At 46.1% G+C, this 17,204-nt stretch overlaps 1 protein-coding gene across 5 annotated transcripts in view; it reads right to left on the bottom strand.

Annotated features, from left to right (window-relative positions):
* The window catches only part of CCND3 (cyclin D3), a 96,601-nt gene that overhangs the window by 6,128 nt on the left and 73,269 nt on the right, over window positions 1–17,204 (bottom strand). Inside the window, exon 1 of one of the 5 annotated variants that reach the window (XM_011282227.4) lies at window positions 713–1,037. The exons of the other annotated variants lie outside the window; for them this stretch is intronic. Coding sequence (XP_011280529.1) covers window positions 713–910 — 198 coding nt within the window. The 5' untranslated portion in view covers window positions 911–1,037. Of the gene's footprint in view, window positions 1–712; window positions 1,038–17,204 lie in introns of those variants that run through there. 5 annotated transcript variants of the gene reach the window in all.

Genomic DNA, 17,204 nt, shown 5'->3' on the forward strand with positions numbered 1-17,204 from the left:
TAATACGGAGGATGCGCCTTCCCTAAGGTGACGCCCCCCACTTCCTCCGCGTAGCCTGCCTCCTTCCCCCTCCCCTGGGGGGTGGGGGTACGCCAGAGGCTCCCTTCCTCAAGGATTCCAAACTGAGACTGCCCTCCCCCATAGCAAGAAGGGGGTTGAGGGACGGAAGAGTTAGCCACGGTGGGCAGAGAACTGGGACCTTACCCCCATTACCACCACCCACTGCACACACCCAAAGGGAAGGGAGGAGACTCCAGCCGCTGCCTCCCGCACTTTTCATTTCCCTGACTGCCGGAACAGCGCGCGCGCCACCCCCACCGTCTTCCCCGCCAGAACCCCGCGACAGACACAGGAACGGGCTCTGGGGCGGGGGCGGCCGAGCCCAGGGTTTTCCAGGCGCGCTCTCCCGAGCAATCCGAGCGGGGGAGGGAAGCAGGAGACGCTGAGAGAAGCCGGAGGGGAGAGGGTGGCCCGAAGGAAGGGTTAGGGAGGGTGCCGAACGACCGGCAGTCAGAGTTAGGGCTGGGGAAGGGAAAGGGACACCACGGAGGCAGTCGGCTGGCTGCGGTGCCCGAGTGAGAGACCAGGCCCCGGGGATCTGAGCCACCGAAGCATCTTGCTGATTGTTGTTGAGACCAGGATGTCCCCACAGGGCGGCCCGGAGATGTCCGGAGCCGGGCGGCGGGGGAGGGGAGACCCTTCCGGGAGATACCTCCAGCATCCAGTACGCCAGCATCTTCCGCATGTGCGGCTTGATCTCCCTCTGCACACACTGGAAGTAGGAGGCGCGGGGCACGTAGCGCTCCTCCAGGCGGAGCAAGCTCTGCAGGACACGCTGGTCCCCCAGCAGTCGCGGGTCCGGCCCGGCCCGGGGCGCGTGCCGGGTGCCCTCGCAGCACAGCAGCTCCATACTCGGGCAGCGCACGGGCGGGCGGGAGCTGGGGCTCGCGAGCCAGAACGCAGGCGGCGGTCGGGACTGCGCGGGGCGCGGGTCTGGTGCTGGCGCTGGCACTGCGCGGCCGAGCCCCAGCCCGCCCGCGCCGGCGCGCGCGCCGCTTCCCTGACAGGCGCCCCGCCCCTCGCGACGATGTAGCAACCGTGGAATGCGAGCGTCTCAACGCGCAAGGGGCGGGGCCGCCGGAGCCCCAGACGGAAAGGGCTGGCTGGCCGCCCCCTCCCCCCGGGCGGCCGCATTGGTCCGCGGGGCGCGGGCCGGCCGGCTTCCGGGCGCTCCCGGCGCTTCTGACCACCCGCTGGAGAGAAGCTCCTTGGAGGTGGGCCTCTTCCCCTCCGACGAGCCCTCCCCTTTTGCTTCTCAGACGCTAGCCTCCCGGGAAAGAACTTTTTTCCAAAGGTTATTCATTCATTCGACAAACCCTACTTCACCCGCTGATTGCTCTGAGCAGTATGAATGATAATCGACTGGGCACTTCGTAGTGCACAACGACCTAAGCACTTAACGTGTAGCAACTTATTAACTCCTCACGAAAACTCTCAGGTGTTAAACTGATTTCGCAGATGACGAAACTGAAGCACAGCGCGGGTAACAATCATAGTTAGCCTGTGGCAGAGCCAGGACCTGGGAGCTGAAGTCTGGCTCCAGAATCTGTGCTCTACACCACTGCTACTTAAACTGCGATCCCCAGACCAACAAAAACGGCACTCCCCGAGAGCTGGTTAGAAGTGGCCCACCGAGACGAGCCGGATCAAGATCTGCATTTCAACAAGATCCCTGGTGATCCCCGTGCACATTAAAGTATGAGAAGGGCCGGTCTAAATCTGCATATTACACAAATACAACCGGGCGGAAAGGCCAAGGATTCAAGGCCTCACCTTGTCATTCAGTTGGCTGTGTGGCCTTGGACAAGCCCCGAAGTCGGCCTTAGTTTCTGTTTGAGGAAAACGTGGGCGGAGAAACTAGATCCTCTGAGAAGGAGTTTCTAGCTCAGACTCTATAAACCTACTTCCCAAACTTTGGGTTACTTTGCAGTTTCCCCAAAGCTGGATTCTACATGACCAAGAGGCAGACCACAGGCCTCCAGTAAGGCTTCAAATGGGAGGAGGCCTTGGGGATCCCTGCCTCTCCTGGGGCCCTCCCGAGGAAGGAGCCACAGAAGTGACTTGTTAAGAGACAGGACACTGTTACAGCAAGTTCTACGCTAAACATTCTCTCAGTGAGTTGTTCCGTTTTATAGAATACATTTTACCGTCATTTTCGTATCATGGAAATGTTCGTTTACATTCTAGAAAACTTCGACAATATGGATAAGACACACAAAAAAGGAAGTAACAGCTACCTACAATTTCTCCAGAGGAGACCCCTTAAAATGTCAATGTTTATTTTTTCTACAATTGTTCTGTGAATGAACACATATTTTTAGGAATAAGATCACTGCAAGCTGTTTTGTAAGCTGGCTTTTCACCCCACTAAAAAAAATACTGTTAGGACTTTTCCATGTCATTAAATATTCTATGTATTTTTTCTTAATTTTTAAAAATTTTATTTATTTTAGAAAGAAAGGGAGCATGCAAGCGGGGGAGAGAGGCGGGGAGAGAGAGAGAGAGAGAGAGAGAGAGAGAGAGAGAGAGAGAGAGAATCTCAAACAGGCTCCAGGCTCAGTGTGGAGCCCTTCTCAGGGCTCAATCCCACAACCCTGTGATCATGACCTGGGCCAAAATCAAGAATAGGGCACTCAATGACTGAGCCACCCAGGAGCCCCTAAATAGTGTACATTTTCAATGGCTACGTAGTATGCCACTGGTGAATGCATCATAATGCATTTTACCAAAGCTGAATTATTGGAAATCTAACGTGTTTCTAGTTCTTCCCTATTAAAAACAATACAGTAAAATGCTTTTGTGGTATCTTTGTGCATACTCATGATTGTTTCTAGAAGTGAATTAATTTCTAGAAGTGGAATTTCTCAATGTAAGGTTATGAAACATTCCAAGGCTTTTGATACAGTTCTTATTACCAAATTTTCCTGCTGAAAGGCTGAGCCAATCTAATGAACAAACATTAGAAAACTTGAAGAAAAAACGAACACTACCAGCTGGAGAGATGAAAATGGCATATTAACAATTACATATATTTTTAATTCAAGAACCCTTGTTGTATCAACATGTATCTGTGCCATGTGCCTTGTGTGATCTTGTAAGTCCTCTACTCCTGTCTTCAAAAACACAAACATGCAGTTTCTTCAGCTACTTATTCATTGCAATGCACTCTTTCATTAAAGAGAACAATACATTTAAAATTAAAAAGTTTAGGTATGAAGTTATGGAAGGAACAAAGATGTTGAAGTGTAAGAAGCTTTTAGGGTGCAGGAGAACTAAAAACGTATAGCTTTTGAAATAAGTACAGGACCAGAAACTAGATCTGTCCTGAAGGAAGGTGTTTCTTTACTTTTAGAATTACTGAGTAGGACTATTGAGATAAGAAAACTGTACCTTTGATAAGACAGCAAATCACCATTATTTTTTATCTTAAAATTTTTTCCAGTTTTATTGAGATACAATCGACATATATATCAGTTATATTAATTTAAGGTATACAACCGAGGGATTTGATATATGTAAATGTTGCAAAATGACTACCACAATAAATTTAGTTAACATCTGTCTCCTCACATAGTTACATTTTTTCCTTCCGATGAGAACTTTTAAGATCTGCTCTCTTAGCAACTTGCAAATACACAATATTGTTAACTATAGTCACCATGTTGTGCATTACATCTCCAGAACTCATCTACCTTATAATTAAAAGTCTGGACCTTTTGACCACCTTTTGCCACTTCCCTCAGCCCCCAAACCTCCCCACTCCCTGCCTCTGACAACCAACAATCTGTTCTCTGTGTCTGAATTTGGTTTTCTTAGATTCCACATACAAATGAGATCATATATAAAAAAAAATGAGATCATATAGTACTTATCTTTCTTTGTCTGACTTGTTTCATTTAATGTAATGCCCTCAAGGTCTGTCAATGTTGTTGTAAATGGCAGGATTTTTTTTTATGGCTGAATGATCTTTCATTATATATATTATACACACACACACACACACACACACACATACACATACATATGCCACACGTTCTTTATGGAGAAAAACTGGAAAGATAAAAAGCGGAATATCAGTAAGAATATTGACTACTATTAGACATTTACATTTCTTATGTAAATTACCTATTTATATCCTTTGCCCATTCTTTTATAGGAATTGTTTTTATTGATTTATAAGTGCCCGTTACACTGAAAGGACACTAACCCCTTTTCATATTTTTTCTTTATCATATATTTTGCAAAATTTTTTTTTGGTTCATCATTTGCCTTTTATTTTTGGTTCATGGTAGATTTCTTTTTTCTGTTTCTTTTTTTTACAAATAGGTTTTAATTTTATATAGCCTTATCTATTGATATTTTCTATAATGACTTATGCCTTTGAATCATGCTTTGCCCATCTTAATATTATAGAAGCATTACAAGAAAGCATAGGAAATATTTATAGGTGATTTTTTTTTTTTTTATCACCGAGGGAACTTGTTGAAAATGCAGTTTTCTGGGCCCGGCCTCAGGGCTTTTCATTCTTCAAGTCTGTAATGAGGCCCCCAAAATCTGCATTTCCAAGAGTACATACTGTAAAGTTGGGTTGTTGGGTTTTTTTGTTTGTTTTATTTGAGAGAGAGACCCCGCACGCACGTGCACAAGCCTGCAAGCAGGGGAGGGGGGAGAATCCCAAGCCGACTCCAAGCTGTCAGCACAGAGCCTGCAACACACAGCCCAACACGGGACTCAACCTCAGGAACCACTGAGATCATGACCTGAGGTGAAATCAAGAGTCGCACACTTAACCCACTGAGCCACCCAGGTGCTCCAGGTTTTTTTATAATGTGTGAATTGTGACCTACATTTATTCATGACATCTTATTAAGTGGGGCTGTTGCCTTACTTTTCCCAAATTATCACCCAAATGTCCGTGACACTGATTTAACAATCAGTTCTTTCTTTATCACCCACTTCTCTGCTCTAAGCACCCCTTGGCCTGGTCCTTGCACTTCACAGTATGGCTTATTTGGGACATTCAGGGTCAAAAAACTTCACTGGGAACTGGCCCTCAGAATCCCTTCACCTTTCATCTAAGGAAATTCACCTGGTCTTTACCCCAATATCAAGCACAAAAGTGCTAAAGAAAAACACCAAAAGCTCATTTAGTCTGAAATAACCATGGTCCTTCTAAGAGAACTTGTCTTCAACTACAGCGAGAGGTATGTAAGTTAGCACAGAAAATTCCAGTTAGACAATATGAGAAAGGAAACAATCTTCTTCTATGCAGACCTCTACAAACACGACCGGACCTCTCACTGCCCTCCTTATCTCTTCAATCCCCCTTCTACCACTGGTCAGCCCATTTATGCTCTCTGCTCCATTTATTTAGTCATCCTTTCAGACCCAACTAGGGTCCACCCTCTCCCAAGAAACCTTCCTAGAACAATCCAACTACAGGAACCAATCCTCTGGCCTCCAAACTTCTGTGGATCCAACTGTACATGCCCTAAAACTAAACATTTGGCTGGCTGGTTCTGGATCTGCTCTCTGTCCCTATCCAGAGTGTAGCTCCTAGAAAGGGAAAGAGAATCCATAGGTATTGAGAGCCAACAATGTGGCAGGCACCGGGCAGGGTGTTTATCATCCACCATCTCACCCTCTAAGAATTGTTTTGGGGATGGGAAAACTGACGTACCAATGGAATTAAATAACGTACTGAAGGTCCACTTAGCTCCCCCCAAACCATACACTTTTTAACTGTATGCTGCCTCTACTTAAGGAGGGGACTGTGTCCTTTATGTGTGTCTCTTCTACGAGACCCAGCACTGGGCTGTGACCACCAGCAATAATATCAGTCTTTGGGGCACCTGGGTGGCTCAGTCAGTTAAGCGTCTGACTTTGGCTCAGGTCATGATCTCACAGTTCGTGAGTTCGAGCCCCAGGTCCGGCTCTGGGCTGACAGCTCAGAGCCTGGAGCCGGCTTCGGATTCTGAGTCTCCCTCTCTCTCTGCCCCTCTCCCACTCACACTCTGTCTCTCAAAAATAAATGAACATTAAAATAATAACAATATCAGTCCTTTATGGAGAGCTCACTGTATCCTGGGTACCTACCCAGTAGGTATTCAATGATCCCATGTTCCCCATCAACGTTATGAGAAGTATATGATTATTTCCCCCCATTTTACATAAAAGGAAACTAATACTCAGGGCAGCTAAATAATTTGCCCAAGTTCACACAGGACATCAGTGGCAGGAGCAGGATTCAACCCAGGCAGTCTGGCTGCAGAGTCCCTGCTCTTCACTGATTCCTTCCTCTGCCTCTCGTGCTAGTCCGAGAGGGTGTGTTGATTTACGAGTTGTTGATTTACTGAGGAAGAGGCACACAGAGACTGCCGTCCGGGGAGGTAAGGGTGTGAACTTGTACCCTGGGAAAGGGAGCTCCTGGCGAGCAGGGCATTTTGAGGGATACCTCGGCCTCGCCCCTGGCTGGGACTGCCATGCCCAGAGCTGAGTCATCCTGAACCTCCAGGGCCCAGGAGCCAGTCAGTGACGAGCTGGCTGTCCTCTAAAGGGGCAGGTGAGCACTAGATCAGAGCGGTTCCTGGAATGTTGGCTGATCTGCCTGGGCACTTCAACAACCACCTCTACCTCAAAGGAATAGGGGCTCCCCTTGTTTTTTGTAAGGAAAAAAAAAAAACACGACATAGCAATGACCAGGGCCAATATGGGAGGAGTTTCTGCCCAGGTGCACTCAATCAGAAAAAGTTACTCAATGAAACGGCCAGTTAGAGGAGGGGTGGGAATGGAATGTCACAGGCCAGATGAAAAGCCCCAAGAAGGAAGCATTACAATGCTCTCTTCCTCCTCTTCTTCTCCCACTCCTCCTCCCCTTTGTCACTGAAATGTCCCCATCTGGGAACTGAGGGGGTGAACAAAGTGATGGGTGAGGCCCAGCTCCCCCCCACCCCCCCCCCAACTCGGCCTGTCTCTGGTCTCCGGGCTGTGGCTCGGTTACCTTCAGACCCATTCAGAGGACAGGTAGAGGCAAGGCAGGCTTGGGGGAGGGGAAGGCTCTGGAGTCAGGCTGCTGGAGTTCAAAGCCGCATGACTCTGAGGGAGTTACTGGAACCGCTGTTTTTCTGTTTCCTCTTTTGTCTGATGAGGATAATGCTCTTATGGCATGGTGAGATTCTGAGGACGAAACATCTCACACTGCCTGGCACACAGCGAGCCCTCAAAAGCAGTAGTTTCTGTTGTCGTTGGTTTGGCCTCTCTCCAGGAGCACCCTTTCCGCTATGGACATGCACCCAGAACCCCTCAGAGAAAAGCAAAAGTCTGAGCGGCAGAAGCCCTCCTCCTTCCCGGTATGGAAGCTGTAGCAAACGTCTATGACCCAGCTCGTGATGTGAAGTGTTTGGGGGGGGGGGGGTTGGTAAATACTGCAGGGCCCGGCCTGGGGCCACGCTGCTCGGCACTCCCTCTGTACCACCTATCCGTGCCTCAGTTTCCTTTTCTGAAAATGAGGATAATAGTAGCACCTCCCCTACAGAGCAGCTGTGAGGCTGAAAACAGGCTCTTATGTGTAAAACACATAGAACAGTGCCTGACATATGGTGAGCCATTAAAAAAGTTAATTGGGACTGTGGCACTTAAAGGCACAAACTTCTTTTTTTTTTTTTAATTTTTTTTAACACTTATTTATTTTTGAGACAGAGAGAGACAGAGCATGAATGGGGGAGGGTCAGAGAGAGGGAGACACAGAATCCGAAACAGGCTCCAGGCTCCGAGCTGTCAGCACAGAGCCCGACGCGGGGCTCGAACTCACGGACCGCGAGATCATGACCTGAGCCGAAGTCGGCCGCTTAACCGACTGAGCCACCCAGGCGCCCCAAAGGCACAAACTTCTTTACCCATATGGACTATTTATGATAATAAATGTAATACAACGCATGTGGAGGCAGCTAGAAAATAAAACATGCCAGGGATTGCTATAGCAGTGGTGAAGATCTGGCAAATTCTTTGCCTCAGAAAGGGTGAAGAAGACAGTGTTCCAGTCAACGAAACAATCTAGTATACTAAACACGGTCTCAGGGGCCAGGGAGGGAAAAAATTAAAAAATAAGATAAGGGCACCTGGTGGCTCAGTCGGTTAAGCGTCTGACTTTGGCTCAGGTCATGATCTCACACTCCTGAATTCAAGACCTGTGTCAGGTTCACTGACGGCTCCTAGCCTGAAGCCTGCTTGGGATTCTGTCTCCCTCTCTCTGTCTCTCTCTCTCTCTCTCCCAAAAATAAATAAGCATTTAAAAATAAATAAATAATAAAAAATAAATAAAATAAAATAAAATAAAATAAAATAAAATAAAATACGATCTGATATGCCACTATTGCATTTCCACTATTGCATTTCTCAGTTTTCTGAGAAATGAATGTTGTTTCCCCCCAACGTTTTACTTCAAAATATTTCAAACCTCCAGAAAAGCGGCAGTGAACACTAACATGCCCTTCACCTAAGTCCCTGCCCGTTTTGTTGCACCATTTGAGACCTAATTACAAACATCATGACTCCTCATCCCTAAATATTTCAGCCTGGATCTCCTAAGAACCCAACAGTCTCCCACATGACCACAAAACAAATTTACACTAACACAACAGCATGAACAATCTATATACAAAGTTCCCCAGTTGTTCTTACTAATATTCTTTTGTAGCGTTTTTCCTTCTCAACCCAAGATCCCATCAAGGATCATGTTCGCATTGTTACCCTAAATCTTTTTTTTTTTTTTTTTTTTTTTTTTGAGACAGAGAGCACAAGCATGGGAGGGACAGAGAGAGAAAGGGACAGAGAGGCAGGCCCTGTGCTGACAGCAGACAGCCTGATGCGGAGCCCGAACTCACAAACCATAAGATCATGACCTGAGCTGAAGTCAGACGCTTAACCGACGGAGCCACTCAGGTGCACAGGTTACCCTAACTTTTCGATCTCTTTTACTCTAGGACAGTCTCTGACACTTTTTTTTTAAATGTTTACTTTTTTATTTTGAGGGAGAGAGTGTGAGCAGGAGAGAAGCAGAGAGAGAGAGGGAGAGAGAGAATCCCAAGTAGGCTCCACACTGTCAGAGCAATCTCACGACCCACGAGATCGCGACCCGAGCTGAAGCCAAGTCTGACACTTAACCAACTGAGCCACCCAGGTGCCCCACCAAACTGAACATAATTTTGTTTTTCCTTAAAGGATTCAGGAGACACTTCAGGGTACATACAGTATTTCAGGTCACAATTTTGAGCACCTGATGTACAATATTTCAAATTGGTAATCTTCAGAAGTATTTGTCCATTCCTCAGTAAAAACTGAGCATATCATTCCTACGTAGAATAATTTATAAGTAATGCCCATACCTGCTACTCTAATATATCATGCACATTATAGAACATACTAAGACATTTTAGGGGCACCTGGGTGGCTCAGTCCTTTAAGCAAATGACTTCAGCTCAGGTCATGATCTCATGTTTCATGAGTTCAAGCCCCACGTTGGGCTCTGTGCTAACAGCAGCCTGGAGCCTGCTTCTGTTTCCCTCTCTCTGCCCCTCTCCTGCTTGTGCTCTGTCTCTGTCTCTCTCAAAAATAAACATTAAAAAGAAGAAGAGGGGCACCTGGGTGGCTCAGTCGGTTAAGCGTCCAACTTCAGCTCAGGTCATGATCTCACGGTCCGTGAGTTCAAGCTCCGTGTCGGGCTCTGTGCTGACAACTCAGAGCCTGGAGCCTGCTTCGGATTCTGTGTCTCCCTCTTTCTCTGACCCTCCCCGGTTCATGCTCTGTCTCAAAAATAAATAAAAACGTTAAAAAAAATTTTTTTAAACCCAAAAAACAAACAAAAAAAAACAACACAAAAAATCTCAACACAGCACTTGCAGGCATCATTACCAATCAGAGAAATCAGAGCTGGCATGTGAGGTGACCTGTTCTCTGTTTCTGTTTCACATCGGAGGCTGCCTTCTTGGCTACTCCACGGGGATGTCCAACGGGCACCTTTAAATTCAACTTCTCCAAAACTGAGATCCTAATCTTTCCCCCACCAAAAATGCTCCTCCCACAGGCTTCCCCCTATCAGCAAATGGCAACTCCATCCTTCCAAAACAAGGGCCAAAATACTTGGTGTCACCCCTGACGCCTCTCTTTCAAATCCCACATCCGTCCATCAGCAGAACACAGACGCGCTACTTTCAAAGCATCTCGAGAACCACCCTCTTCTCTTCTCCTCTGCTACCTCTCTGGTCCAAATTCAATTCTTCCTTGTCCTTATTGGTCCCCCACATCCATCCCATCACCTATTTCTGGTTGATTCTATGCCCCCAATACATCTCCAATCCCTCCCTTTTTTCTGTTTCCACTGCCACCACTCTGGCACTGTTGCATCAGCTGGATTACTGTGGTATAGCCTCCCAACGGGGGTCCCTAATCCACCCTTACCCCCCCCCCCACTGCCCTCATCTAGACACAGTGGTGCCCTAGTGGCTCCCATTTCACTCCTGGTGACTGCCAAAGCCCTCATGGTGCCCTGAAGAGCCTACGTGATCTGCTCCCACCCCATTTCCCACCATTCTCTCATGCACTCAGCTATTTTTTTTTTAATGTTTCTTTATTTTTGAGAGAGACAGAGCGAGAGAGAGAGAGAGAGAGAGAGACAGAGCACGAGCATAGGAGGGGAAGAGAGGGAGACACAGAATCCGAAGCAGGCTCCAGGCTCTCAGCTGTCAGCCCAGAGCCCGACGCGGGGCTTGAACTCACAAACCATGAGATCGTGACCTGAGCCAAAGTCAGAGGCTTAACCAACTGAGCCACCCAGGCGCCCCACACTCAGCTATTTCTGGAACAGACACGACATGTGTCACTAACATCCTAGATCTGTTTATAGTTTGTCCACTCCCTCACCACCCCACCAAAACAGAATGGCGCCTGATCCATAGTAGGTGTCCAAAAAAAAAAAACCAAAAAACAAAAAACAGACAAACCCTTCTTTGAATAAATGAATGAAACAAACTGGATGTAAGAAAAATGCCAACATAAGCCTCACAATAAATGGCAACCTGTTCCAGGTAAAGGAGCTGGTGCGGAGGGGTGGGGCTGGGCACCGGGGCGGCACCTGTCGCACCCAAAGCTGGGAGGTAACTAGCTGCTCAGCTCCAGCCTTCGGCCACGCAGTGGTAATGAGTCCTGCTGCACATGCCCTTTGTTTTCAAGGCACACATCATGCTCTAGGGATTGGATCTGAGGGGCGGAGGCAGTTTGCAATCTCTGGTGCATAAATTGCTTGTGAAAAGAAAGCTCAGGTACTAGCCTGAACCTGTTTAGTCTCTCCTTATCATAAAATGAGAACACAGGCTATATATGTACATATTTGCTTTTTCTCCCTCCTCTGGCTGTCTGGGATTCTGCATAAATGAAGCTCTCCTGTTCTATTACTCTTGCTGAGGTTCCTGTTCAACAGCGAGGGGTAAGACGAGCAGGGGGACCTCAAGTGTGGACGAGTCACCTACAGCAAAACACCTGGCAATGAGAGACCTGTCCTTGGGCTCTCAGGTAGGAAGCAAAGAGGCCAGCATGCTTCATTCGAGGCACCAAATAGTCCTAGCATTGGTTTAGCATCATGATTACGTAAGTGAGCTCTAGAGTTAGGAGGATGCCTGGCTCTGCCGTTTGCCAGCTGTGTGATCTTGGGCAGGCTACTTAACTTCTCTGTGCCAGGCTTCTCATCTGCAAACTGGAGACAGTCATAACGCTTACCTCATAGGGTGGTGGCAAAAATCAATGTGGACAAAACATCTACCACAGCGCCAGGATCATAGTTAGTGCTCGGTGGTGCAAAAGCTGTGATCATTAACAATCCACATTTAACAAATGCCTTCCCAGGGTGCCTGGCTGGTGCAGGTGGTGAGCATGTAACTCTAGATCTCAGGGGCATGAGTTCAAGCTCCACACTGGGCATGGAGCCTACTTGAAAAAAAAAAAAAAAAAAAAAAAAAAAAAAAAGCCTTCCCTGCCCCAGGCCTCAGGAAGGCTTTAAGATGTCCTAGGATATGCTGGACATGAGTCATAGATGAGAAGCTTCCATTTGAAGAGTTTCCAATTTAAGCAGATAACTATGAGGATCCTGCATCATGGAGAAATCCTGAGATGTCATTCAGACAGAAGACTTTTTACCTGGGTATTTGCAACACCCACCAGGGGCAGGTAGGGTGCTTTACGTGATGGGAAGGGTGGGCTGCACTGGGGGTGGTGGCTGTTGGTGGTGCCAGTCACCTGAGTAACACGAGACGGCCTGCAGTGGGAGAGGCAGGGCTGGAGGAGCTCAGAGAGTAAGTGGGGTGGAAGAAGGGAGAGGCAAGGAGTAGTGCGTCTCAACCGTGGGGCAACCACCCGTGGCGCCACCCCACAGAATTTTGGGTAATAATAATTTATACCTGCTAAGCACTTTCTCTCAGCCAGGCACTGAGCGCTTGACCACATTTGCTCTGTGAGTTATAGGTGCTGGTACTGTCCTCATATGATGGGTGGAAACAGAGAGACACAAAGCAGGTAGATATCACAGGGGCACCTGGCAGGCTCAGTCCCTGAAGCGTGCAACTCTTGATCTCGGGGTTGGGAGTTCAAGCCCCACGTTAGGCATAGAGACCATTAGAAAAAAAAAAAAGCACATTAAGAAGTTAAGTATTGCCAACGTCCTACAACTAGCAAATGGCTGGCTACCTTGGTTTGGGCTCCCGAGCAGTCTCGAAGACAAGGATTCAAGGCAAGTAATTTACCTGGGCGATGGTTCCAGAAAGCACCCAAAAGGGAGCCGGGAAAGGAGACAGGAAAGGGAAGGAGGCCAGGGAAGAGTACACGATTGGGTAAGTGTGAGGCACTAGTCTAAGAGTTCAGAACAAAGCAAAACAACAACGACAAAAACCCTAATTCGTTTAATCCATATAATATCAAAATTTTGAGGTAAAATACTATTACCATCCCATTTTCCAGAGACGTTAAGCAATTACGCAGTGTCCTATAGCTATGGGATTTGGAACCAGGTTTAGCTGCAAACCAACCCCCCCCCCCCGCCACCGCCACCCCCTCTTAACCACTGTGTTGTGATGCCTAGACAGCCACAGCCATGTTGCACTAAGAGAAGGAGCTGACACTTGACAAGGACACGTCTACAGGATCAGAATAAATTTCTCTCCCTGAATTGCTGAATTAACCAATGCTGGGACACCCTCCTTCTGGACTTTTTTGTGACGTATGAGGTAGCAGATTTTCCTTATTGTTTAATTGACTTTCATTCCCCAAGTAAAAGCTCCTTTCTCTACTATCACCCACGTGATGGGACAACCTTCAATAGCAAACAGGCAAAGAGTTCTACCAAAACTTCAAGAGAGAAGTGATTTCAATATTACCTAAAGGCTTTCAGAGAATATTTTAAAAAAAGGGTTCACTTCTCAGTTTATTTTTAGCGTTAACTTTGATTCCAAAACCCAACAAGAACAGTATGGGAAAAGAAAATTACACGCATGAATGCAAAATCCAAAGCAAGATATTAGCAAATGGATTCCCACAATATCTAAAAGGCTACTCTGTTATGATTATGTTGACTTTATGGCCAAAATGCTCGGTTGGGTTATTTTCTTGAATCTACGTAATTTATCACACTAAGGATTAAAGGGTAAAAAAGCAAACAAACAAACAAAAAAACCCCAGATGATCACATCCCAGTAAGAAAAGGACTCTTGACAAAGGAGCAAAAATGAGAACTTCCTTAGTCTGATAAAGGGGATCTACTAAAACCCTACGGTAAACATCCTGTTTCATAGCGAGACACTGATAGTAAAGCGGGAAAAGTGCCAAACATCCAGGCCAGTGGGAGAACTTCGAGGGCAAAGGCTGGGAAAGACCAAGAAGTAAGTACCAGTTCCTCCTCCACGTCCAACCTGTTCAGTCCTTTCCTGAGACTAGCAAAGCCACGTGTTCCCAATGCTCTCATGGTAAACCATCATCTTCCCGCCTCTCTCTCAGTAGGTACATTTTTATGAATACCACTATCTTTCTTCTGAGTCCTCAGATTTTAAACTCTAGCGCCATCTTGGATTTCTTTCTTTGGTTTCCTACATCCAATCACTTACCTGGCCCAAAACAAAAACCACTCCTGAAACTAAAATCTCACCCTTCCTACCAGCCTCTGGTGATCTGTTAGCAAATTTCTCAAAACTCGCCACCAAAGTAAACCCTTTACAGCAGAGAGGAGACAATGAATCTCTCTGAGGAATCTGGTAGCATGATCCAAAATCACCCTCTGCAAACCAGAAATTTATTTAAAGTCTAACATGCTCCCTTAGAAATGTATAGACATTTAGGATTCTGGGGTATAAAATACCGATAATTGTTTTAATATAAAAATAATGGTTTAAAAGTTACTTATGGTTAAGGAAAATTGAACTCTAAGGAAGCCATGTATACAGTAAGGCTGGCAGGAGTTTCAAACCCTCTTTTGAAAGGCTGGGCTTACATGACTATTGCAAAAGTCTCCCTGAGAGCCTCTCCATCTTCGCGCTGCTTCCAGATAGATCCAGATCAATGGCCCAGAGCCATCAGATTAATCTCTCATAGACACTCTTTCATCTCCAGTCCAAGGACCTGCTTATCAGGTCATATTTTAAAGTCAACCAGCCTGGCTTTTAAAATTCTCCTTCAAGAGGCCCCAATTACCCTATCCAATTTTATCTCAGCAAGAGCACTCTGGTCCGCCTCGAGGCCTTATCATCCACCACTGGCATCTTGCCTCTTTCTCCAAATCCAGCTCTAGCTCTAGCCAGGCCTAGCTCCTGGCCCACCAATTCCATGAAGCTTCCAGGGGTGTAGGAGTGAATAGTCAGGAAAATTTAGAGCCAGAAGGATCAGTGATGCTCAAAGAGAAGCTGACTTGCCCAAGGGCACAGAGCCAGTTCAGGATCCTTTTCAACTATTCCATTGTCTCCTGTGAATAAAACACTGGAAACCCTTGGGGGTAGGTACCACATCCTTTTATTCCCAAATTTGGTTAGCCTGCTGTAGGAGGTGCTCTGCATAAAGCTGCGTGCACTTTGGTTCCAGACTCCCTGTTCAGGCAATTCCCCTGCTCAGAAATGTCTCTCTTCCACCTTTGTCAGCCATTTACACTTGCAAAATCCAGTTTAAGAGTCCTCTCATTGTAGATTATTTACTTTTTCCTTTTAATTTTTTAAATTTTAATGTTTATTTATTTTTGAGAGAGAAAGAGAGAGAGTGAGAGAGAGAGACAGAGCATGAGCAAAACAGAGACAGAATCCAAAGCAGGCTCCAGGCTCTGAGCTGTCAGCACGGAGCCCGATGTGGGGCTCAAACTCACAAGCGGCGAGATTATGACCTGAGCTGAAGTCACACGCCTAACCCACTGAGCCACCCAGGCACCCCTTTACTTTTTTCCTTTTAAAACTGTCGCTAGTGGAGGACCTGGGTGGCTCAGCCTGTTAAGCATCAGACTCTTGATTTGGGCTCAGGTCACCATAGGAGCCCTGTGCTGGGCTCTGTGCTGACAGCTAACAGCCTGCTTGGGATTCTCTCTCTGCCCCTCCCCCACGCACGTTCTCCCTCTCTCAAAAAAAAAAAAAAAAGTATGATTAAATATTTATTAAAAAATAATAAATAAACAAAGAAAATTGTCATTAGTGTTGTTAGCACACTGAGCAAAAAACAAATACACTTTTAGAAGAGATCCGTACTTCCCCCAAACTCACAAATCTGGGCCAGGTGACTCACTCTATTTTTCTGTTTTTACTTTTCCTCCTGGAGACTGTGTATCATTCATTCTCATTCATTCATTTATTCCACAGATCCTTACTGAGACCCTATGAAGTGCCAAGATACTCCTGGAGCCATAAATAATACAAATATAAGATAGTTCTTTTCTCTTAAAGAGGACACAATCTCCTGGGGGGAAATAAAATGTGCTTTGCTTTCCTTCTTAATAATTACCTTTACTTGATTCTTTCATTGACTCAAATATGGGGGTTTTTGGGCTTTGACTCATCATGTGGCCAGAAAGTTCCCTGAAATCAGGAATTGAATCTTCTCACTTTTTTTGGTATGTAGGTAGAGTTAAAATATGTTCCAGTTAGTACTGATTGTCCTGGTATAATTATTAGTGGTGTACCCTTTCACTATCAAAAGGGTCCCAGTTTGGAATAACACGTGTTGGTGAGGCTGTGGAAAAACTGGAGCCCTTATAACTGCTGATGGGAACGTAAAAGGATGCGGCCACTTTGGAAAACGGTTTGGTAGTTCCTCAAAATGTTAAACATAGAGTTACCCTACAGGGGCACCTGGGTGGCTGAGTCAGTGGAGCACCTGACTTTGGCTCAGATCGTGATCTTACGGCCCATGGGTTCAAGCCCTGCATTGGGCTCGCTGCTGTCAGCCTGTTAGTGCAGAGCCTGCTTCAGATCCTCTGTCCCCCTCTCTCTGCCCCTCCCCCGCTTGCACTCTCCCAAAAAATAAATATTAAAAAAAAAGAGTTACCATATAACTTAGCAATTCAATTCCTAAGTATATATGCATGAAAAATAAAAATATACCTCCACCCCCAAAATTGTATACAAATTTCAGAGCATGATTATGATTCATAATAGCCAAAAAGTGAAAGCAGTCCAAATGTCTATCGATGCAAGAACAAATATAATGAAGATGATGCGGTACGTCCATACAACGGAGTATCACTCAGTCATTCATACAAGAAATGAGGTGTTGATGCACCCTGCAGCCTGAATGAACCTTGAAGCATTATGGTAAGTGAAAGAAGCCAACCACAAAAAAGCACAGTTCATACCATTCCATTTATGTGAATTGTTCAGAATAGGCAAATCAATAGAGACAGAAAATAGATTAGTGGTTGTCTAGGGCTGGGGTGGGGGGGTGATGGTAATGGGGACTGACTGCTCATGGGAACTGAGTTTCTTTTGGGGGTGATGAAAATGTCCTAAAATTAGATTATGGTGATGACTGCACAACTCTGTAAATATACTAAAAAACTAAAAACTTGTGCACTTCATATAGGTGAATTCTATGGTCTGAAAATTATATTTCACTTAAACCTTTTAAAAAGCATTCCAGTG

The sequence above is a fragment of the Felis catus genome, chromosome B2 (assembly GCF_018350175.1).
Source record: "Felis catus isolate Fca126 chromosome B2, F.catus_Fca126_mat1.0, whole genome shotgun sequence".
NCBI classification, from domain to species: Eukaryota; Metazoa; Chordata; class Mammalia; order Carnivora; family Felidae; genus Felis; species Felis catus.